Source organism: Neovison vison, chromosome 13 (genome assembly GCF_020171115.1).
Source record: "Neovison vison isolate M4711 chromosome 13, ASM_NN_V1, whole genome shotgun sequence".
NCBI classification, from domain to species: Eukaryota; Metazoa; Chordata; class Mammalia; order Carnivora; family Mustelidae; genus Neogale; species Neogale vison.
Window position 1 is genome coordinate 51,576,620 of NC_058103.1, and position 25,891 is coordinate 51,602,510.

The 25,891-nt window shown below is 34.8% G+C and overlaps 1 protein-coding gene across 1 annotated transcript in view; it reads left to right on the plus strand.

The window, feature by feature from the left end:
• Nucleotides 1-25,891, plus strand: part of MDGA2 (MAM domain containing glycosylphosphatidylinositol anchor 2) — an 845,496-nt gene that overhangs the window by 501,134 nt on the left and 318,471 nt on the right. The window contains exon 4 of the mRNA XM_044231999.1: nucleotides 16,727-16,923. Coding sequence (XP_044087934.1) covers nucleotides 16,727-16,923 — 197 coding nt within the window. The remainder of the gene's footprint in view (nucleotides 1-16,726; nucleotides 16,924-25,891) is intronic.

The following is a 25,891-nucleotide window of genomic DNA, read 5'->3' on the forward strand; positions in this document are numbered from 1 at the left end:
GAAAATAATGAGAAAAGAATCCATGCATATCACTAAAGAAAGCCAATGAATTGTGAGAGAAGAGAACAAGAGAAGAAAGGAATAGAGAAACCAGGAACAACCATGAAACAAATAACAAAATGGCAATAAATAATACCTATCAATAATTACTTTGAATATAAATGGACTAAACACTCCAGTCAAAAGACACAGGGTGACAAATGGATGAAAAAAATAAGACCCATCTATATACTCCTTACAAGAGACTCATTTCAGACCTAAAGACACAAGCAGATTGAAAATAAAGGGTTAGAAAAGCATGTATCATGCATATGGATGTGAGAAGAAAGCCACAATAGCAATATTTATATGGGACAAAGTAGACTTTAAAAGAAAGACACTAACAAGAGACAAAGAAGGCAGTATATATCATGAAGGCACAATTGAATGAGAAGATATAATAATTATAAATATTTAAGCATCCAACATGAGAGCAACCAAACACTTTAAAGCTAATAACAATTATAAAGGAAGTGATCCATAATACGATAATTGTAGGGGACTTTAACACCCCACTCACATTAGTAGGTAGATTATCCAAACAGAAAACTGGCAAGGAAACAGTGGCTTTGAATGACACATTAGACCAGATATATATATTTTTTTTTTTTTTTTTTTTTTTTAGATTTTATTTATTTATTTGACAGAGAGAAATCACAAGTAGGCAGAGAGGCAGGCAGAGAGAGAGGAGGAAGCAGGCTCCCTGCTGAGCAGAGAGCCGGACGCGGGACTCGATCCCAGGACCCTGAGACCATGACCCGAGCTGAAGGCAGCGGCTTAACCCACTGAGCCACCCAGGCGCCCCTAGACCAGATATATTTAACAGATATATTCAGAACATTCCATCCTAAAACAGCAGAACACAGGTACACAGGGAACATTCTTCAAAATAGATCAAATATTAGGCAACAAAACAAATTTTAAAAAGATTGAAGTCATTCCATGCATCTTCTCTCACTACAACACTATGATACTAGAAATCAAACACAAAATCTGGAAGGAACACAAATACATGGAAAGTAAATAACATACCACTGAACAATGAATGAGTCAACCAAGAAATCAAAGAGGAAGTCAAAAAATAGATTGAGACAAATGAAAATTAAAACAAAACTGTCAAAAATCTTTGGGATGCTGCAAGAGCTGTTCTAAGAGGGAAGTTTATAGCAATATAAGCTTACCTCAAGAAGCAAGAAAAATCTCAAAGAAATTCTGCAACCTTACACGTAATGGAGCTAGAAACAAACAACAGCAAAAAAAACCCAAACTAGTAGAAGAAAGGAAGTAATAAAGATTAAAATGATATAGAAACTAAAACAAACAAACAAACAAAAAAACCCAGCAAAAACAACAATAAAACAAAACCAGAGGAACAGAAAAGTAAACCCAGGAGCTGGTTCTTTGAAAATATCAACAAAATTGATAAACCTTTAGCTGAAATCATAAAAAAAAGGACTCAAATAAAGTCAGAAATGAAAGAGGAGGAATAAAATTGGCCCCACAAAAATATAAAGGATTATAAAGAATATTATGAAAAATTATACGGCAAAAAATTAGACAACTTAAAAGAAATGGATAAATTCCTAGAAACATATAACTTCCCAAAATTGAATCAGGAGGAAATAGAAAATTTGATTGAACCAATTACCAATAGTGAAATTGAATCAGTAATCAAAAACTCCCAACAATCAGAAGTCCAGGAGCAGATGGCTTCACAGGTGCATTCACATTTAAATAAGAGTTAGTACCCGTTTTTCTCAAACTATTACAAAAAACAGAAGAGGAAGGAGAACTTCCAAAATCTACTAGGCATGCATTACCCTGATACCAAATCCAGAAAAAAGACAAAACAAAAAGAACTACTACGGGTCAGTATCTCTGATGAACATAGATGCAAAAATCCTCAGTAAAATATTAGCAGACCAATTCCAAAAATACATTAAAAAAATCATTCGCCACAATCAAGTAGGATTTGTAACTGGGATGTAAGGGTGGTTCAATATTTGCATATTAATCAAAGTGATACATCACTTTGAAAAGAGAAAGGATAAGAACCTTATGATCATATCAGTAGATGCAGGGGAAAAAAAACCTATTTGACAGAGTACAACATCCATTAATGATAAAAATCTTCAACAAAGTAGGTTTAGAGGGAACATATGTCAATAAAATAAAGGCCATATATGAAAAACATATAGCTAACACTATATTCTATGGTGAAAAGCTGAATGCTTTCTCCCTGAGATCAGGAACAAGACAAGATAGCCCACTCTTACCAGTTCTATTCAGCATAGTACTGTAAGTCCTAGCCACAACAATTAGATAAGAAAAAGGAATAAAAGGCATCCAGATTGGTAAGGAAGAAGTAAAACTTCTACTATTTGCAGATGAAATGACACTATATATAGAAAACCCTGAAGACTACACACACACACACACATACACACACACACACACACACACACACCAGAACTGCTAAATGAATTCAGTAAGGTCACAGGATAAGAAAATCAGTGTACAGAAATCCACCACATTTTTATACACTAATAATGAAGCAACAGAGATATTAAGAAAGCAAAGACATTTACAATTTCACAAAAAATAATAAAATACCTAAGAATAAACTTAACCAAGGAACTGAAAGACGTGTAAACTGAAAACTATAAAACATTGATGGAAGAAATTTATGGGAAGATAACCCATGCTCATGAATTGGAAGAACAAATATTGTTAAAATGTCTATACTAGCCAAAGTAATCTACAAATTTAATGCAATCTCTATCAAAATACCAATATCATTTTTCACAGAACTGGAACAAATAATCCAAAAATTTGTGTGGAACCACAGAAGTTCCCAAATAGCCAAAACATTCTTGAAAAAGAAAGAAAGCTGGAAGTATAAAAATTCCAGATTTCAAGTTATAATACAAAGCTGTAGTAATAAAAACAATATGGTATTGGCAGAAAAACAGACACATAGATCAATGGAACAGATAGGAAGCCCAGAAACAAACCTACAATTATATGGTCAGTTAATCTTTGACAAAAGAGATAAGAATATGCAATTGGAAAAACCGTATCTTCAATAAGTGGTATTGGGAAAACTGGACAGATACATGCAAAAGAATGAAACTGGACCACTTTCTGTATATCATATGCAAAAAATAAAATGGATTAGAGATCTAAATGTGAGATTTGGAACCACAAAAATCCCAGAAGAAAGGACAGGCAGTAATTTCTCTGACATTGGCTATAGCAACATTTTTCTGTATATATGTCTGCTGAAGCAAGAGGAAGAAAAGCAAAAATAAACTATTGGGACTACATCAAAATGAGAAGTTTCTACACAGTGAAGTAAACAATCAACAAAATTAAAAGGCAGCCTACTGATTGTGAGGCGATATTTGTAAATGATATATGTGATAAAGAGTTAGTATCCAAATATATAAAGAAGTGATACAACTCAGCATCCCAAAAAAGAAATAATCCAATTAAGAACAAGAAGACATGAGTGGACATTTGTTCAAAGAAGAAATATGGATGGCCAAAAGACGCATGAAAAGATGCTCACCATCACTTATCACAGAAATGTTAAAACTATAATGAGATATCACCTCATACCCATTAGAATGGCTAAAATTAAAAAAAAACACACAAACTACAACAAATGTTGGCAGGGTTGTGGAGAAAAAGGACCCCTCATGCACTGTTGATGCACCTCATGACTGGTACAGTCACTGTGAAAAACAGTATGGAGATTCCTCATAAGTTTAAAAATAGAACTACCCCAAAAACACGAATTCAAAAGAAGACACGCACCCCTATGTTTATTACAGCACTATTTACAATAGCCAAATTATGGAGCCAGCGCATGTGTCCATCCATAGATGAATGGATAAAGAAGAGGTTACACACACACACACACACACACACACACACAGGAATATTAGTCATAAAAAAGAATGAAATTGTGCCATTTGCAACAACATGGGTGGAGTTAGAGAGTATAATGCTAAGTGAAATAAGTCAGTCAAGGAAAGACAAATATGGTCTCACTCATATGTGGAATTTAAGAAACAGCAAATTAACAAATGTAAAAAAAGGGAAATCAAGAAACATATTTAACTGTAGGGAACAAACTGGTGATTATTGAGGGAAAGTGGGGTGGGGAAATGGGATGGAATAGGTTAAGGGGATTAAAGAGTGAGTACACTTAATTATGATGAGCATTGAGCAATGTCTAGAATTACTGAATCATTATATTGCACACCTGAAACTAATATAGCACGGTTTATTAACTATACTGAAATTAAAATTATAAACAATAAAATTTAAAAATTATAGAAGAAGCAATATAATCTGTGTAGGTAGATCTGTAAGAACAGCATCTCAGACAAGAATGAAGCTAGGGATGCCTGGGTGGCTCAGTGGGTTAAGCCTCTGCCTTCGGCTCAGGTCATGATCTCAGGATCCTGGGATCGAGCCCCACATCGGGCTCTCTGCTCGGCGGGGAGCTTGCTTCCCCCTCTCTCTCTGTCTGCCTGCTTGTGATCTCTCTCTCTCTCTCTCTGTCAAATAAATAAATAAATAAATATCTTTAAAAAAAAAAAAAGAATGAGGCTAAATATTATAGATATCTTCACTCTTATAAATGTCCCATTTTGAGACTGTGGTGTCAAGTACTCAGTTTTTTGTCTGTTTTCTTTTATAGGTTGTCAGATAAAATTAGTCATTGTACAGAAAACACTATGTAAGAAAGGATATACAGAAAACGCTATGTAGGAAAAGATATGAAACCTTTCTTGTCATCAATACTTGCACAAAATTTCTCATAGATTTATCTAAGAAAATGGGGTTTTGTATTGATATCTGTAGAAAGTGCTGCAAATCATTGACATTGATGCTTTGTTTATAATGAATTACTTTTTCTTGATTATTGATATGTCTAACAATTATTTAGTAAGTTTTTTGTATAGCTTCAAGGCAACTTAATTTTATTCAGGTTAGTTAACATTATTTATTTTTCTGTACATTCATCCTGTAGTTATAATAGTAACATAAATTATTACCCATAAAGTGAGAAATAATATAGTTGATTAGCTTTAGTGCCTGTAAGAGTATTGAGTGGTTATATTCCTTGAGGAAACATGGTAAGGTTTTTTGTTTCTGATTTTGTTTTGTTTTGTTTTGCATAGGATTCTTAAGATTTCTAGAACTTCCCAGAGGGGAAAATGACATTCAGTATGGTATTTAGTGTGTCTTTGCCATCTGGGTTTTCAGATTCGTTTGGTTTAATTCAAAGATTAAAGACAGAGAAATTGGACCAAATGGTAGACTAAAGCCCTGTGGAAAACATGCCTCTGCTGTGATTATTTTTTGGATTAATTGATTCTTTAACTTGTAAGTACACCCCATGACTTCAGTTGAGTTAATAACTGATTAACCATAAGCACATAGATTAATTGTGCCCGTGCATGCTGGGAGAGGGTTTAACTCTTTTATGTCACTAGTGTCCCAGTTTAAGTTCAGAGTAGACTAAACAAATGCTCCCATGATTTAATGTAACTTATTTCAAACAGGACTATCGAATATATAAGCACTACTTTTAGATTTTTTTTAAGGTAGAAAATCTATGCCTTTATTAAAAAATACAGAGGAGGCAAAAATAATTCCAAGTTTTTAATCTAAAAGATTGGAAGCTTGGGAGGATACTTCATAAAAAACAGGAATATGCTACTGATAAGTCTTAAATGATTCAAGTTATAAGAATTCATGTAACTAGGGATGCCTGGATGACTCTGTTAAGCATCTGCCTTCATTTCAGGTCCCAAGGTCCTGGGACTGAGGCCCACATAGGGCTCTGTGCTCAGTGGGGAGTCTGTTTCTCCCTCTCCCTCTACTTCTAACCCCCCTCATTGCTCTTTCTCTCTCCTATCTCAAATAAATAAATAAATAAAATCTTTTTTAAAAAGTCCATGTAATATGAAAAAAAATTCCATGTAATTATACTATTAAAATAGCTAGTTCAGATATTGACCATTTTCATAAAGTCCCCTATTGTCCTATGTTTTTCCTTATAAATTCTTGGTTCTTCTCTATTTGGATTTAAGTATATACCTCTCAGCTCAGAGGAAAACCAAACAATGAAAACAGAGCAGGACTCATGACTGCATGCTGTTCTCTAGCTTCTTCTCTCTCTCTTGCCAGAGCCAAATTTCCTAAAGGATATATCTATGAATCTTTTCATATTTTCACTGGCTTTCATTGCTTTAAGGTACAGCAAAATGACTTTTGGTTCTTCTACTCCTCTGAAAGAACTATGGTGAATGCCACCACCTATTTCTTGCCAAACTTAAAGTCAATTTTCAGTTCTATTTTTACCTTGATTTCTTTTTGCCATTTATTCTGGTTTCAACTCCTCTATGGCAGTGGAGTTACTTTTTATTTTGTTTCCCATTGATCTGTTTTGTTTCTACCTTTCTCATCATTTTTTCTTCAGTTTTTTCCTAATGTTTCTCTTCTATTTTCTTCCACTTGGTGTTACCCGGGGCTCTCTTCTTGGGCCTTCCACTTAGTTCTGCACACTTTTTTAATGGTGTCTTCCCTCACACAGTATAATGATGACTCACAAAACTGTATCTGTAGCCGAGACTTCTTATTCTGCCCAATATGCTTTAGCATGATTTAAATTTAGCATGATTTAAACAAGAACAACATCTCCACCTTTGTTTTATTTTATTATTTTATTAATTTTTATTAATTTTATTTTATTTTACTTTTCAGTGTTCCAAAATTCATTGTTTATGTGCCACAACCAGTGCTCCATGTATTATGTGCCCTCCATAATACCCACCACCAGAATCACCCATCTTTCATAATCTCCTGTGCCTCCTCTGGCCAAGAAAAGGTTTATTTTACATTTCATATTTCTATTAATGCACTGTCCACCCCTCTGCCCAAGCCACATCCTTCCTAAACTCCCTCTTTTTACTCAGCCCTGTATCTACTCGGTCACCCAGTTCAGTTCATGTAAGTTTCTAGGATTAACAAAGGTAGTATATATCATCATAAATATATAAATATATATGACTTTAATTAGGAAATTCATGACATGTTTAATCAGCCAAAGAGAAAATTTCTAGCAAATTATTTCAGTTAGGAGTAGTGGTTCCATATATGGGAAGAAACTAATTTTCCTTTGATAACTTTATTGTATGTGTGAGTAGCCTTGTTGAAAATTGACATTGATCATATTAGCCACAGATCAGTCTTCTTTTCATTAACACATTAGATCATTATTGAGTACTTATGTCCATTATATCAGGTTGTAGGAATACAAACATGATTAAGATATGGATCTTATATACACATAGATATATTTTGTAGAAAACCATGCTATGTCAGTAAGATGTATTCAAAGCAAATATTTATATATCAAATTATATATCAGTGATTTATTTCATAAATGCATAGTTTAATCCTCTCTTAAATAATAAAAATAATTCTTTTTACTTCAAAGAATATTTTGTATTTGTCAATGAATATCATCTCTATGTATTTGAATTTCATATATTCAGCTTATAAACTAAAAGAAATTTATTTTATTTATTTTTTATTTATTTATTTTTTTAAAAAAGATTTTATTTATTTATTTGACAGACGGAGATTACAAACAGGCAGAGAAGCAGGCAGAGAGAGAGGAGGAAGCAGGCTCCCTGCTGAGCAGAGAGCGCGATGTGGGGCTCGATCCCAGGACCCTGGGATCACGACCTGAGCCGAAGGCAGAGGCCTTAACGCACTGAGCCACCCAGGTGCCCCAAGAAATTTATTTTAAAGAGAAGAAATAATTGAGATAAATTTCAACAATAACAGAAAGTAGTACAATAATATTATCAAAGCCATTTAGTATGAAAACTGAATATTAAATAAATATTTGAGAGATCTTATATTACTTGAACTATATATATAAAGACTGAAGAAAATTAGAAATGATAACCTCAAGGTCCTTGGATAAAACTGTGTAGCAAGTACTCTGTCTAAATCCTGGGCATATTGAAAGATGTTGACTTTCAAGTAAATCCCTCTCACGAAATTATCTTCAGCTGGAAAGAACTACCCAAGGTCAAGCATTTCCAATAGGGAAGCACTAGCCCAGTGACTGATCAGTGTCCTTTATAGAAAAACTCTGCAGGACAACTCTGAAAGTCCATCCCAATCCTAGAGCTTCTTCTGGATTATCTGGAGACTTTGTAGTGACCATCATAGTTTAACTCCTCCACTGCCTGATCTTTTCTACTTTTTTTTTTTTTTTCTCTTTCTAAACCACACAAGAATTAATCTTGAGGGCACTCTTCCATAAGTTTCCTGAATGCATGTCTTCATTAAAGAATCATATTTTCAAGAAATCATTCTACATGGTCTCAGAAATAGGCTCTAAGACAGAATGTTACAATTAGATCACCCCATCAGTCCACTAATTGGCTGACAAAGAGGACCCCATTTCTAGTAGTAGGTGGACTACTGATATCTCTCAAATGCTGTGGTGGTGATGTTGTTAAAACCTTCACTGATGGTGAACAAAAATAGATACTAGTAGAAGGTAGTGCACTGTGAGTTCATTATCTTCGGCTTTTGAAGAATTCAGGGAAAAGCAATAATTATAAGGACAGTTGAATCAGTTTTTGCTGGGTTCTATTCATGCAGTAGAGAAAAAGAATGAAAGGATGAGTGTGAATAATCATGAGGTAAAGGGTAAATGTGAGAATAAGGAGGTCTCTTTCACAGAATATAAAGAAATTCTCATCTTCTTTAGCCAGAGGTCATTAAAGCTGATAATAAGGCTTAGGATTTATTTAAAAGCATAGCGGAGCTTTATCGAAATTTGAATCCTTAGTCCTGACAAATCAGCTAAGCCAGTTTCTGAACCTTGGTTGAGAATAAATGGAACTCTGACTTGAGGGGTTGAAGTACATTTGGTTTAATAATCTCAGATATCTTGAAACCTAGTTCTCCATAGACCTTCTCATCCTGTACAAGTGATCTCTTCCTCCCAGTTAAGAGTTGTCATGTCCATCTTGCCTAAAGGTAAATATTCAGAAACTTCTTCCTTTTATAGTAATACCCCTCTGAGGATATACCCTCACCTCTATTCCTGGCCTCCAGCTCAATATATAGGGTCAATAGATGACATCAGATGGCCACAGAAATGCTGTGTCTCTAATGTTGGAAAGGCAGTTGCTAACAATATTTACTGGAAGGAGTGGGAAAGTATGTACGGAATTGAATCCTAAGGCTGCTGGATCAAATGGGATGAAGAATAAGATTGAATAAGATAGGGGATGGGGAATAAGATCAAATGGGGATAGAGAATAAGGGTTTTTGATATGGCAGTATTCTCCCATGTTACAAAATGTAACATCTTGGCAAGGATAGTAGGAGAAAGTTGCTGCTACTAGATAGCTATTGGAACCTTGAGGAAAACAAATATTTCCACTAAAAAAAGTACTAATGCATACAGTAGAAAAAGGTGTCAAGAGACTCAGATATGTGAACATGTTAAAGTGAATATACCAGTTAGAGTCCAGAAAAGTCATTCATTATCTTCTCTGTAAAAGTTTTGAGGACACCCCTAAAGCAATAAAAATGTTCTGATGACTGAGATCAAGCCTTGTTGGAAAGCTCAGAGGTGACTGTTCTCTGTAGGCAAATATTGATGGTAGGAGATGCTAATACAGAATTGAGGTCCCTGATAGGAGTGGGAATGCCAAGATCTCAAAATCATAGAATCTAGGTGAAGTCTTACTTGTCACAAGCAAGGTTACACACAGGTATCCTAATGAGCAGCACCCAGGGCTCTAGACTCACAGAGAGCTCTGAAGATGGACAATAAAACATAGCATCCCACAGGGCAAAATAAGTGGACAGTCAACAAGGTATTATCCAGTCTACATTATTAAAGAAATCAAGTGGATGATCAGGAGGCTGAATATGGTCATATGATTTTAAAAACTCATGATTCCTCACCCAATTGCTGCACTTAAGGTAATTTTCATACCTTGAACTCTTTAAAAGGGAGACTGAGTCACTAGAAAGAACCCTGCAACAGCTCAGCAGGAATATATGGTAATGATTCTCCAAATTCTTTGTTTAAAGAACCCATATCCACTTAAGTAACCATTTTCTCAGAAAAACAAATTTGTGAAACATTTTGAGGACTGTGTTATAAAGAATCTTAAGTTGATCTTGATACCTAAGATTCTCCAAAATTATCATGCCGTTATATTATTAGACCTGGGCATATATGTGCCAGGTAATAAATGGAATCGTGACCTATGGCTGGTCACATTGGGTCTACCAATCCACAGTTCCTTTCATCATTTATCTTGTCTCCAGTTGTGTCATTTGAATGGACAAATTTGCTAGTTTTAGAACCTTCATATAGATTCCTTGGCTTTTGGGGTAAGAGCTATCCTAGTGAGAAGGCCAAATTGAAGCCTCTGGAACTTCCCCACTTTCAGATTTATTAGACACAGTATTATATCCTAGGGGGAATAGCAGAGATTAATGCCACCCCTAAAATCCTAAAAGAATGCTGGTGGCAGTCCATATTATATTCCAGCTATTGACCATGTTGTTTCCTGATGAAACCAGACAGATCCTAGAGGAAGATAATGGAATATCACAAACTCATCCAAGCAGTGCTGTCATTGTATCCTATACCAGATCAGCTACTTTTGCTAGAGTAGAATAACATGGCCTCAGATATATACTATGGGTCCAGTAATATACTTAATGTGTTCGTTTTCATTTCTGTTAGGAAAGAAGATCATAAATAATTTGCATTCATTTGACACAGGCAATAGCATGTATTTGAAGTCTTGCCTTAAAGCTAAATTAACTCTCACACTCCTTTTTATAACATAGTCCAAAGATATATGGACCATCTGGACATTCTGTTGAACTTTTTATTGGTCCACTGTATCAATGAGATCATGTTTATCAGTCCAGATAGACAAGAGCTAGATATCTTGGTAAGGCACATGTAATCCAGAGGATTGGAATAAACCTATGAAGATTTAGGCGCCCACAGTATTAGCAAAATTTTAAATTCTATTGTATGTATCTTACCAGGATATCCCCTCCAAAGCAAAGCACAGATTATTGTATCTCCTAATTCCTATCCTTCAGAGGAAAACACAGTGCCACAACACAGTCTCTTTGGGTTCCAGAGCACATTCCACACATGGAAATACCATTTCAAGCCATTAATCTGGTGATTCTGAAGGCTTGAACTATCGACTTCAACTGTGTCTCAAAGTAAAAAGTGGTTTTCTCATATATCTGTGCTGTGATGTAAGTGACCCTAGTGCTTCAGTCACATAGCCCATCAGTGCTGGGAAAGGTGTGTGGTTTACAGCAATACTAATAGAAGATTTGCAAACTAAATTTCTGGGACTATTACTAAAACCATACTTTCTACTGTCAGGAATTATGCTCTTTCATAAAATAGCTCTTAGTATGCTACTGGGCATTGGTAGGGATGAAGTATCTGAATATGGAACATCAGATGACCATGTGGTCTGAACCACTGATCAGACGTTGGGTTTTGTCATATTTACCAACATCCAGCCATAAAATAGGTCAGATCCATCAGTAGTTCATCATACAATGGAAGTGTTAAGTTCAGGATAAGGTATAGCCAGGGCCCAAGGACCCAAGTAAACTGTACAAGGAGGTGCCCAGATCCTCATGACGTCTGTGAATGTTTTACCAGTTCCTTTTTCTCAGATCATGTCTGGCCGCAGAGTGGATCACTTATAAGTTGATGGTGAAGAAAAAAGGTGAAGCTTATTTTATGATGGGTCAGCTCACTGTATGTATGCAAGCCAAAAGCTGGACTGCTACTTCACTAGAGATCCCCGCTGCCCTGGGATGTCCCTGAAAAAAAATGAGGGAACGTCTTTCCAGTGGGCAGAACTTTGGTTTGGGTAGTATCCCTGGTCAACTACTTTGTGGAAAAAGAGATCTGTTTGACTATGTTAATGGACCTATGGAAGTGCATATTCTTTTTTTTTTTTTTTTTAAAGATTCCATCCATTCATTTGACAGAGGGAGAGAGATCACGAGTAGGCAGAGAGGCAGACAGAGAGAGGGGAGGAAGCAGGCTCCCCGCTGAGCAGAGAGCCCGATGTGGGTCTCGATCCCAGGACCCTGGGATCATGATCTGAGCTGAAGGCAGAGGCCCAACCCACTGAGCCACCCAGGCACCCCTGGAAGTGCATATTCTTGAGGGCCAGAAAGGACCTTCCATAGAAGCACAAAACAATGAAGTAGACAGAGTAGTACAATCAGTTGATAACAACCAGCTTCTGTCATTGGCTACTCATAAACAGCACAACAGGGTCATGAATAGAATTGCCATAATGGTAGGGACAGAGGTTATGCATGAGTTTGAACCATGGGTCCTCTTGGATGAAGATTATTGTATCTACTGCCACCACTGAATATCTAACCTGGCAGCAACAGAGGCTAACACTGGACACATAAAGTACCATCCTTCAAAATTCCAGCCAGTCCCTTGGTAGCAAGGTGTCTCTCTGAGACTCAAGAAGTAATGACCGGGAAGGAAGGAGTGCTATGCTCTGAGATAAAGTATATTCTAAATCAGTGACCATTATTATATGATTTTCTTTTTTTTTTTTCCTGTAGAATACATAGGTTTGAAACGAAGGAGTGACCCCACTTCTACCATCACATTCAGTGGCCCACTTGGGAAATCTGTATTTCCCTTTCTGCCACTCTGGGCCCTGCCAGGTTAGAAGTTCTAGATCTCAGAAGAGGAAATTGCTTCTATTAAGTGATACTGCAAGAGCCTCATTAATCTTTAAGCCATGGCTGCTACTCATTTACTTGAGGCTTCCTGCGTTAGGAAATAGGAGATAAGAAGAATCACCAGCCTGGAGGGGGTTAATTGGCCCATCTGATCAGCGGGAGGTAGATCTGTTGTTACACAGTGAGACAGTATATAATATGTTAATACCCAGACGATCCACTGAATCATTTCTTGATATTCTCCTGATCAATTTGGGGGCAAACAGCTAAGTGCATCAGTCATGGCTCAAGAAGAACCTGGTGACTTGGGGCTCAAAATCCTCAGTGACAAAGGTATGACAACTTTACTAGGTAAACTACTTATGCTAATAGATGTACTAGCCCAGGATGAGAGCAATTTAGAATCGTAATAATAGAAAGAGGTGAGGAATATCTCCCAGGAAAGGTGATTAACCAGCATCCTGGAGTAGCTCCCCCTCCCCCAGCCCATAGAATGAATTACCATACCTAAAAAAATGGATTTAAGCAGATGCTATAGAGCATTAGCCAGATCCCTTCCTGGGTACTGAAGGACTCATTCCTCCCACTGGTGAGTGTTTTAGGCACCCATGGCTAAGAGCTAAATCCTTCTTTAGAAAGTACCCTAAACCAAAGGGAGCTATCCCTCCCAAGGTCATGCCTCTAGGTTGGGGTGGTGTCTAAGACTTAGTTCTCTTGCCTTAGGGCAAGAGAGTTCTGAGGAGATACTATAGCTCCATCACTCCTCTAGAGTGAAGGAGACCTTTGTTGCAACTAAGCTGCAGCTCAACTCTCCTCCTCAACAATCATGTCTTTGCTAGAAGTGTTGTTCTAGAAGGTACTTCCCAGTGTACTTCCTGCACACATAACTCTTTAAGACAGTATCTCTTTTCCAAGAAACCTGACCTATGGTAAATTCACATATTCCGTATACATTCAGTAATACTATATAAAGTTTGTGTTAAACATATATCCTGTTTTAAGTGATATATATGTATGCATATTGAACTACATATGTGTGTGTGTGTGTGTGTGTACACCCCCACACACATAAAATACATTTTTTAGACATGCCATTATTTGACTTTTCTAGAAGATATCTTGTCCTTGTCATGTTTGTTTTTAAATCCAAAGAAGTATCATTTGGGAGCTGTGTGAAGTAGAAATTCCTAAACATGGGTGAATCCAACAGATAATTCTGCCAATAAAATGTTCAGTAAGCCATTGTCACAGGATTGGTTTTTCAGAAGGCCAGTGACCCAAAGCTTACACAGATCCGAGAAAAGCATGTTTAAGTGTTTGTTCAGGTTTGGTCTGTTCCTGACTGAGCCTGTTGACACCACCACCTAACAAGGAGAGAGCTAGGTATATGTCAATAAATGGATGTTTTAAGGACAATAATATTAGCTATTTGGAATCCAAGGAGAATCATCATTGTTATGTTGACCGTCATCCAATTCTGTTTTGTTCCTAAACTAACTGGCTTCAGAATTTTGTAACATAGCTCATATCTTCTAAAAATGAGTCTATGACTAAAAGAAATTATGTTTTGAATAAGAAAAAAAAATACCATCACCTCACAATACCTTTTTTCTCAAGTCTTTAAGGTTGAATTCAGTTAATCAAACTTCTTTAGGATTTGATTTGTATGTGAAGGACTAATCACCAAGTAAGCGAATGTTTGGTAGATTTTAAAGACCTCTAAATGTTTCATGATAATGATACTGATATCTCTAAGTACACTATTAAAACCAGATAGTATATATCCCTGCATAGCTAATAGAATGAATGGAAACTGAAGTTTCCTTAAACTTTATCAAAAAAGGAGCAGTTCTGCAAATTTATTCTACTGTAATTAGAGGCCTTTGAGGTAGCTGTGAAAAGATTCTGATGTTGGGGAAAAAAAACTCAGAATGTTGCAAAACTAGAAATTTAAGCAAGGCTGTCAGGCAATTCACATTTGGAAAAACCTTTTTAAAAACCAGGGACATTTGGGATTCTGTTCTTTGATTCCTTAGGGCAGCTATTACTTCACAACTTTTGTTGGCTTTTTATTACTTTAATGCATCACAAAGAATCTTTTCTAAAAGAACAGTGCCTTTTAAATATTCAGGGTAGCATATGCTCACACACCCCACTCTTCTTACGTTTGTATAGTATTGTAGCTTCTCTTCAGTGTTCACATGAAAGTATTGGTCGTATAGAAAAAACCGCTAGCCTGAACAGATGACAAATGACACTTTTATCTATTTAAAATGAGAGTTGAATGCCTTATGAATTGGTGAGATGAAGGTAAGAAAACAATGTGGAATTAATGGAAGTCTAAATGAAACCCCAATAATGATAATAGTAATAATAATAATAGCTAAATTTTATTAACATTTACTATGTGCCTAAGGCTTTAAGGACTAGCTCATTTAATTCTCTAACAGCCTTAATAGTAGGGTACCTTAATATTCCCAATTTATCGTTAAGGAAATTAAAGACCATTGAAGTTATGTAATCTTTCAGTTACAAAGCCAAAGGGGGAAAAATGGGGTGACATTAATATATAAATACAACAAATGTTTACATCACACTTGGTAACTATATACTAAGTTTATATTAGCACATGGAACCAAGAGCTTGTTGTTTTAGTTTTCCCACTTTTTTTGCTGAGCTATAATTGTATTATATTAGTTTCAGGTGTATAACATGATGATTTGATATTTGTACATATTGCAAAATGATCAGCACAATAAGTTCAGTTACATCTATCATCATGCATAGGTACTGATTTTTTGTGTGTGTTTGTTTTTTCCTGTAATGACAGCTTTTAAGATTTACTCTCTTAGCAACTTTCAAATATACAATACAGTTGTTGTTTTAAGGCAAGTTCACTTCTTAATTTCTTTTTCTCTTAATGAAAGAACCTGGAATATGGTAAATCAGGGATTGACAATCTATGCCAGACTATGACCCACGAGGCAAATCTGGCTGTGGCATCTGCATTTGTAAATAGTCTTACTGGGACTCAGCAACATTCATCATCCATTCATTTACTTACTGCCTTTGACTGCTTTTACACTATAATGGTAGGCTTAGGTAGTTGAGAGGAAGACTCTATGAACCCAAGTTCATACAAAGCCCCAAGATATTTATATATTGCCCCCCCCCGGAAATATTTACTAAACACTATGGTGTATGCCCCTTCTTGAGAATGCATGTAAGATGGCAAAAATTTAGTCCTCATATCCAGCGGTAGAAATATTAATGCCTTTTAACACTATCTTCTAGTACCACATTTCAAAATAGCAAATATATTCTGGGAAATAAAATCTGAGATGAAGGAAAAACTTAACCCAGTATAAGATCATATTTTCTTACTATAAAGATAATAATTTATAAACATAATTCTTTGATTGCTTTAAATATTCCGATTATAAATGTTTGAAGAAGTATGTTAAGGGAGTCAGTTGAGCTGCTTGGTATTTATTTCTCTGTCACTGTTTCATTGTTTTGGTTCATCTGTGAATTGGAGGGTCTTGGATTCTGATCTCTCTCATGGAGCTCTGTTGGAAATATATAGTCATTTGTACTATCTCAATAAGCAGATATCTTAAGAAGCAGCTATTATTCATCTTTATTGTCTATGATTGGAACTTTCTCTAAACAAGTTCAGTAAACCAAATTTAAAAAAATGAGTCTAGTGAAGTGCAATAAAATCAAATATGAAAATGCACCTTTGGTTAGATTTTATATGTGTAATACCTATAAAAGCCTTGTAACACATAACAGTGTCGTTTGGTTGTTTTTAATTTTTTTTTTTTTTTTTTTTTTTTTTTTTTTTTTTTTTTAGATTTGGATGACCCAGTAGTAACTGTTCATCAAAGTATAGGTGAAGCTAAAGAACAATTTTACTATGAGAGAACAGTGTTCCTCCGGTGTGTGGCCAATTCAAATCCACCTGTTCGGTACAGCTGGAGACGTGGTCAGGAGGTATTACTACAAGGATCTGATAAAGGAGTTGAGATTTATGAGCCCTTCTTTACCCAGGTAGGAATTAAGGTATTTACACCCCATTCTGCTAGAATATGTTTCTAATTCAGGTAGCATGCAATATTATGTCTATTTGAAAAGCCTCTCCAGCTCTGACCTTTTAAAAAGCAGTATGTTCTTGACTGGTAGATAACTCAAATAGTAAAAGACAATTTGTTAATTTCTTATGTGCTCATTAAATTTGAAATGTTAACATTTGAAAAAAAATAAGTTAATGTATCCTAACTTGTATTTCTTTATAGGTTTACCCAGGTTTCACTATAAAGTGCATAATTTAACTTTCGCTGACTGCTTTATTTTTTGTGGTACATAGTTCTTGAAGGGAGAGATTTTGAGTTTCCTATTTGCAATGGCAAATACATTTTAAAGGAATGAAGAAATCTACTTGAAATCCATTTAGCTTTGGTTTTAGGAAAAAGTCTCTGATTTCTTTTGTTCATTTTGGGTTTTCACTTAGGTTAATAATAGAGCCTTAATTATGTAAAAACTAAAATATCTAATGCATCATTAACTTACTTAATAAAAAATTGAATTAATTTTACATGGAGTGAATGTGATATGGAATATTCTTCTGTAATATATATCAAGAGTGGAGAATTAGTAATTCTTAAGAAAGACACTTTATGGGAATATTTGAGTGCCATTACTATAAAGCTTTTTTGGTGACTGGAAAGGAAGCAAACCTTATTAACAAAGAAAAATATTTTAATTTTAAAAAAGTCTATGGAAAATTATCAAAATAATTGTGACCATGAATAACAAAAAATATATAGATAATAAAATAAACAGGGATTTGGCCCCATTATCTGTAGCTTTGAAATATGTGACTATAATAGGACAATTTACAACTAAATTTTATATATTATGAATATTCTACTGCAAAACATTAAAGGTAAATATATGTTTTACTCCTCAACTCTGTAATAACAGAAGGTCATTGTGAATTTTTTAAAATTTCTCCGCATCTCCTTTTGTACCATTAAATATATTTCCTTATGTAGTAAACCATTTACTTATAATGTCTGAGTCCTCACCCCTTTCAATTAATATAATTGCCAATGTTTAGATACTTACTGTGGAAGAATGCATGATATACAAAAAAACATCTGAACACGTCATATATACTTACGCTGCTATTTGAGGGTGTAGAACAGCTGGGACTTACCAAGATATAAATCTCTAAAAATCATTCTTGGATACTGAGACTACCATGACAGCCTCTTTTGATCTGACCCTCTCCTGACTCAGGTCAATATAGCATCAACTGCTTTCTGTCAACAGAGAGGATCACAATTTCACACATTCTGCAACACTATAATTCATTCTTCAGTTTTTACTAATATTTATTTATTTAGAAAATGAACAGAATATTTGTTAGTAGTATTTAGTTGCATGAGTGCCTCTAAGGTTTAGAAATAAGATAAATGATCACCTACATGTATGTTGTTTCTTCTAAGTTTTTATTTAATTCCAGTTAGTTAACATACAGTGTAATATTAGTTTTAGGTGTACAATATAGTAATTCAACACTTTCATATATCATTTGGTGCTCATCACAAGTGCCCTCCTTAATGACCATTACCTTTTTAAGCCATCCCCCCACTTACCTCTCTCTCCTCCTTCTGGTAACCATCTGTTCTCTATGATGAAGAGTCTCTTTCTTGATTTCTCTCTTTTATTTCTTTCCCTATTATTTGGGTTTTTTTTCCTTAAATTCCACATATGAGTGAAATCATACAGTATTTGTCTTTTTCTCACTGACATTTCACTTAGCATACTCTGTAGTTCTCTTCATGTCTTGGCAAGTGGCAAGATTTCATCCTTTTTTATAGCTGAGTAATATTCCATTGTGTATATATACCACATCTTATTCATCCATTCATCAGTTGATGGACACTTGAACTGCTTCTATATCTTGGCTATCATAAATAATGCTGCAATTAACACAGGGGTGCATGTATCCCTTTGTAGTAGTGTTCTTATATTTGGGTAAATTGCCAGTAGAGCAATTGCCAAGTCATAAAGTAGTTCTGTTTTTAACTTTCTGAGAAACCTCTATAATACTCTTTTCCACCTTGACTACATCCATTTGCATTTCCACCAACAGTGCATGAGTGTTCCTTTTTCTCCACATACTCTCCAATACCTATTGTTTCTTGTTTTTCTTTGTTTTTTTTTTGTTTGTTTGTTTAATTTTGCCATTCTGATGGATGTGAGATGATAACACATTGTGGTTTTGATTTGCATTTCCCTGATGGTAGATGATGATGAGCATCTCTTCATGTGTCTGTTGGCGATCTGTGTGTCTTCTTTGGAGAAATGTCTGTTTGTTTTCTGCCCATTTTTAAATTGGACTTTTTGTTTTTTGGATGTTGAGTTTTATAAGTTCTTTATATGTTTTTGATACTAACCCTTTATCAGATATGTCATTTGCAAATATCTTCTATTTTTCATGTATATTGTTAAAATTTAGAAAACGTGTTTTCCTCTAGAATCTTGTGAAACATTATAACTTTTACAGATACTAAGTTAACACTGTATAGCCATTTCTTACCTATAGGTAGGTCTGATCTCTTGGACATGTATACATGGGCTCTGTCTAAATTTGGGAGAACAATTATACTGAAAAAATAATTGGCCATTTGTTTATTAAGCAAGCACAATGAAACATCCCATTCATTCTTTTGAATCTGTTTCTAGTTTCTATGTTAGCTTCTCTAAAAAACCATCTTATGAGAACTCTCAAACTAATAGCTGTATCACATTCTGCCTTATAAAAATAACTTATTTTTTCTGCCTCTTCTTTCTCCATTCTTTTATGAGAAAACAACTTTTTAATTTGAACATTTCAAAACAGATACTTCCTTGTATATGAATATCAGCCTTTACTGTTCTTTATAAGACAAGCTTTCTCTGTGGTGGCTGGGCTCATAACTCTGCTGCTTAGACCATCTGAATCCATTCTCTTAAAAAGTATTTAAGGAACAATCAGACTTTCTTGCAAAATTCTGTGTTCTGGATTCACTTGTTGTAGTTGAAAATTACCAAATAACATGCAGTTTAGCTCCTTTTAAAAGATGTCTTTCCTGCTTTTGGTTCCTGTGTTGCTTATCTCTCCCCCTGAAATAGCTACTTTGTATTTGTATCTGTCCTAAAAATTCATGTAGCAGCAAGGAATGCTTCCATAATTCTATGTTATGAATGTACTTAATTTGTTAATATCAAATGTATTTTGTAGACCAAACTAATAGAAACTCAAATAGCAGCACATGGACAATTTAGTTCTTACAGCCATAGAGAATGTTGGTTTTCTCATAAATAAAATACTATCAGTGGTTTTACATCATATCACAGGTGATATACTGCATATAGACCTGATATACACAAGTACAACTGTATCACAAAACTTTCATTATCTCTCCATGGACATTTATAGTAGTGGAATAACAGGCTGCCATGCTCTATTACCCCAAACATCTGTCTGATCATTTAAAATGAAAATCTGGGGCACTAGGGTGGCCCAGTGTGTTAAGCTTCTGACTCTTGGTTTCAGCTCAGGTCATGATCTCAGGGTCATAAGGTCAAGCTCTGCACTGGGCTCCCCACTGAGCATGGAGCCTGCTTGGGAATCTCTGTCTCCCTCTCCCCTCTCTCTCTGCCCTCTCCCACACACTCTCATGCAAGTATACATGCATGCTATCTTTCTCTCTCAAAAAATAAACAAAAAACCAAATAAATAAAAATGTAAATCTAATAAAATCATTTTTCTGCTTTCATCCCTCCAGTGACTTTCAAATATTTAGGATAAATCCAAATAATGTATTACGACCTAGATCATGTTTGACTTTGCTCTTCCTTGCTCTCTCTTTCTTTTCTTTTTTTTAAATTAATTAATTAATTTATTTATTTTTAAGATTTTATTCTTTTTCTTTTAAATTTTTAATTTTTTATAAACATATATTTTTATCCCCAGGGGTACAGGTCTGTGAATCGCCAGGTTTACACACTTCACAGCACTCACCAAAGCACATACCCTCCCCAATGTCCATAACCCCACCCCCCTTCTTCCAACCCCCCTCCCCCCAGCAACCCTCAGTTTGTTTTGTGAGATTAAGAGTCACTCAAACCATAAGTGCTCTCTTTTTCTTAATCTATACTTCACTCATACGATTTCTAGTAGCCAAACATGTCTATGCCTGGGGTCTCCATGTTATTAATTCTTCTTCATGTTTGCTTAGATAATATGCCAGGGGCTGTCTTCTTCTTTTTTTTTTTTTAAGATTTTATTTATTTATATGATAGAGAGAGAGCACATGTGCAAGCAGTGGGAGTGGCAGGGAGTGGGAGAAGCAGACGTCCTGCTGAATAGAGGGCCCAACACTTGCCTTAATCCCGGGACCCTGGGATCATGAGCAGAGCTGAAGCAGCCACTTTTAACTGACTGAGACACCGAAGCACCTGGCAGGAGCCTTCTTAACACTGAAGACATCACCTTAGAAAGGCTTCCCTTACACATATCTCTGAAGTAATATTCCTTGCTTTCCACAGTGTAAATGTGGAGGTTGTATTTTATTTTTCCCATAGCGCTGAATCCATCAAATTATCTCATTTGTGTGTTTGGACATAAACTCACTAATTATAGAGACTTTATCCTTTCAATAGCTCAAACCGTGCCCAACACATGGAAGATTCTCAGTAAATATATGTTAGATGTTGAGCCAGCATTTCCATGGAGAAGTCTGGATTTTGAGCTATGGTAGAGATAAAACTGAGTTCAAGTTACTAGTAACTCATGAGTCACTCTCTGTAATTCCATCCCTCTTGACCCTCTGAAGAAGTCTCAGTGAAGTGTGAATGAGAATGATGCTATAATTCGTTCCATCTTAATGTATTTAGTTTCTAAACTGCTAGTGATTTTCTAGTTAGTTTTTAATTGATTTCTAGTCTAATTTCACTATGTCAGAAAGCACACTCTGAACAGTTGTAATCTTTAGAAATTTGTCGAGATTTGCATTATGCTAAGCCTATGATCTGTTTTCATATATGGTCTATGTGCAGCCTCAAGAATGTGCACTTCACATTTGTTTTGTGTCAGATGGGTCACATTTGTTATTGTGTTGTTCAGATTTCCTTTGTATTTTCTGATTTTTGTGTCTGCTGTTTTAAAAAACTATTTACAGAAGTTAATGTCTATTAATATGGCTGTCTATTTGTCTCATCTTTATTTTTATCAATTCTTACCTTATATATTTTGAAGGCATATTATTAGTACATATGGATATAGAATTATTATAATTTCCTGATAGTTTACCTAAGTATGTTATCTTCCTAAGCATATTATCTTCTTGATAATATGCTTCCTGATAGATTATCTAAGGTATTTTATCTTCCTGGTAGATTATCATTAAGAGTGTCCGTTTGTACCTCTGAAAAAACGCTTCTTACCGTAAAGACTGTTTGTCGGTCACTAATTTAAGAAGGTATACAGGGTTTTACGTTTTTATTTGAATTCCAGTTAGTTTCAGGTGTTCACTATAGTGGTCCAGCACTTCCACACAATGCCCTGTGGTCATCACAAGTGACATCCTTGATCCCCATCACCTGTTGAACCCATCCCTCCAACGCACCACCCTCCGGTAACCATGAGTTGAGTCCATTTGTTGATGAGCCTCTCTTTTGGTTAGTCTTTGGCTTATTTTGGGGGTTGGGAATGGCAAATATTCACCTTTTACTTTCAAAATTTAGGTGTCTTTATGATATGTCACTTGTAATGTATTTAGATTTTGTGGTTTTAATCTGGTGGGACAGGTCTTAGTTTTTAGCATATGTGACCCTTTGGTTTTGTTTTGTTTTCTTGTACGTGACCCACCTATTTTATTTTACTTGTCTATTCTTGCCTTCTTTAGAATTTAGCAAATATTTTTAATTATTCCATTTACTCCTCTATGTCTTAAGTTATCATAGTATATTTTATTGGTTACCTTAAAAATTACACCTTGCCTCCTTGATTATTACTTTATCACTTCTTCAGTAATGATAGAAACTTAACATACTTTAACAATATGTACCCCTTTTGTATTTTATGTTATTTTTGTCTAGCATTTTAATTTTGTTTTAAAATCAGCAAGATAATATCATTTTGTGCTCTAAAAAATATTCATTTATATTTAGCAAGGTTTTTTTTTCCATTTTGAGTTAAATTTTTGTTTATGGTGTGAGGGAATGGTTGAGGTTCATTTTTTACAGATAAATATACATGTGTTCTCCCACCATTTATTAAAAAGATCATTCACCACTAAATTTCTTTGGCACTTAAATTGAAAATCAATTGGCCCTGTATATTAGGGTCTATTTCTGAACTATTTATTCTGCTTCATTGATTTATATGTCTGTCTTTATGCCAATATGCCACACTGTCTTAATTACTGTGGCTTTATAATAAGTCTTGAAATCAGAAAGAGTAAATCTTCCAAGTATATTCATTCTTTTCAGAACTTATTTTAATGTTTTGGCCTTGTGTTTGCACCTAAATTTTAGGATCATTTTGCCAATTTCTACTAAAATTCTGTTAAGATTTTGAATATAGTCGTGTTGAATCTATAGATCAGTTTGAGAAGATTGCTTGCTATTGAACCAAGATGACGGATACTGGCAGTGTATTATAATCAAGCAAAGAAAAACTCAATCTCCCTCATTTTGATTTTAGTGCTTTATCATGGATGATACTGCTTTATGAACAATCTGAGGGCATATGTAAAATTTTCTGGCCAATTTTACTTAGAGTCATCAACTTTTAAGATATAAGTTTTGAGTCTCTTTGTCCATATGTATATTTATCATAAGTGCATAGGAACCTGGTTATTGACTTAAGAAATTCTCAAGAGTTTCTTATAAAGAAATTGCGTCTCGGGGGTAAGGCAGACAGGTGTAGACAGCTACCTGGAAATCCCGAGGTTTCGTTTTCAATGGGCACAATCAGTTTACTTTTGTGCAGGAAACACAAATACAGATTTTCACTGAGACTAATCTGGTCATATATATACATATATACATATATATACATATATATATACACACACATAGATATATATATATATATATATATATATATATATATATAAATCTGTCTGATAGTATGAAAATAAGAACTGGTGAAGTTTGCTGTTCATGTCCCACATCTTAGAAAACAGTACAATGTCTATTGTCAGAATTCTGTATTTAGCCTTCTGGGCTGCCATTTGGAAGCTCTACTCAAGTCCAGTTTCTTTAGGAGGGATGCAGTGGTACTTATGATAATATTACTAGTATTTTTTTTAAAGATTTTATTTATTTATTTGACAGAGAGAGAGTGTAAGAGAGATCATAAGAGGGGAGAAGGTCAGAAGGAGAAGCAGACTCCCCATGGACCTGGGAGCCCGATGTGGGACTCGATCCCAGGATTCCAGGATCATGACCTGAGCCGAAGCCTCAACCAGCTGAACCACACAGGCACCCCAATAATATTACCAGTCTTACATGACTTCAAATACAGAGAATTATGGAATAGGCAGTTTTCCTCTAAAAGGTCTATTGAACGACAAAATTAGAATTAGTAGATCAAAAATTCTGGGGCTGGAATTTTTATAATACAGATGAACATGATACAGGGCACACTTTTTTTGCCCATGAATCTCCTTGATGGCAAACAACATCCTCATTTGTAGCCTCTAACCCCCTTGGAAATTTGGAAAGACTGTGAATTATGGTTGACAAGCCATAGAAAGCAGCAAAATGAACTTATCTTGTGGTATTTATTTTTACAATGATAAAATGAAATTTTTATGTAGGTTCTAATTTAAAATGTTATCATATCTATTCTTTTTCTCTACGGTGGAATATAAACCCACACTTTTCTAAGCGACTATCCAGAATTGTGTTATCGATTTAAAGGCATTATTTGTTTAGTCTACATATCAAATTTGCTCTAGATTTGAAATTAATTCTGTGTTGTATCCTTGAAATATTTCCTAAGATATATTTGCCTCCCTATAATGGCTTTGGCATTTATAATGAGATAGGAATGGTATTTATTGCTTGTTGTGCTAGTGTTTTTATGTGTGTATTTATGAATATATAAAATTCTTAAGTGTTATTGATTTCTTGGATAGTTCTTTCCTATTAACTACTGTGTAAACTTCATGATTGAAGAACTTTCCATATTAACATCATTTGTTTTGGAGCACTTTAGTAATATTTTAAATTATTTCCAACAGATCCTATGACCTTGTGGCTTCCTAATGTAAATAAGATCCAGTTAAAATAACTGAGATCTACTATGTGTAAGATATGGGAACTCTCTGCCAGAGATATAGAAGTTACTAGGTACGACTCCTCCTCTGCTAACTTTGTTGATATGTATGGGGAGAACTTAAGGTAAATAATGATTATGATACAAAGTAGAAATCACTGTCAAAATAGAGGCACACAATAATGCCATGGAGAAAGCATTCAAGGTAGAAAATAATAGTATCTGTATAATACAGAAGGAAGACAATACTTCCAGGATTGGCTGGTGTTTCTCTGGTTGGCTGGATCAATAACTGATGTAGGCAAGGAAGAGTAGACTATAAGCTGGGAGAGTATACTGGGACTCTATTGTAGAATAATCCACATTACAGATCATAGTGTGCTTATTTTTTAACATTAGAAAATAAATTCTTAAGGATGTTATGTTTTGTTCTTTAATACTGATGTCTTGTTTTATATTAAGGATAATTTCCCATTCATATTAATTATATCAATTTGAATCAAATATTTATTTCACCATCCTGTTGAGTGAGAAAATCTTATTTATACTTTTTTTTTATATAACTCATGTTTCTGAGGTCAAATTGGCCTGAGTTCCTAAGTCTGATAGAATTTATAAGAACATAATGTAATAAATTTAAAAGGAATAATTATGCATTTATACTTCTTCATACTGAAG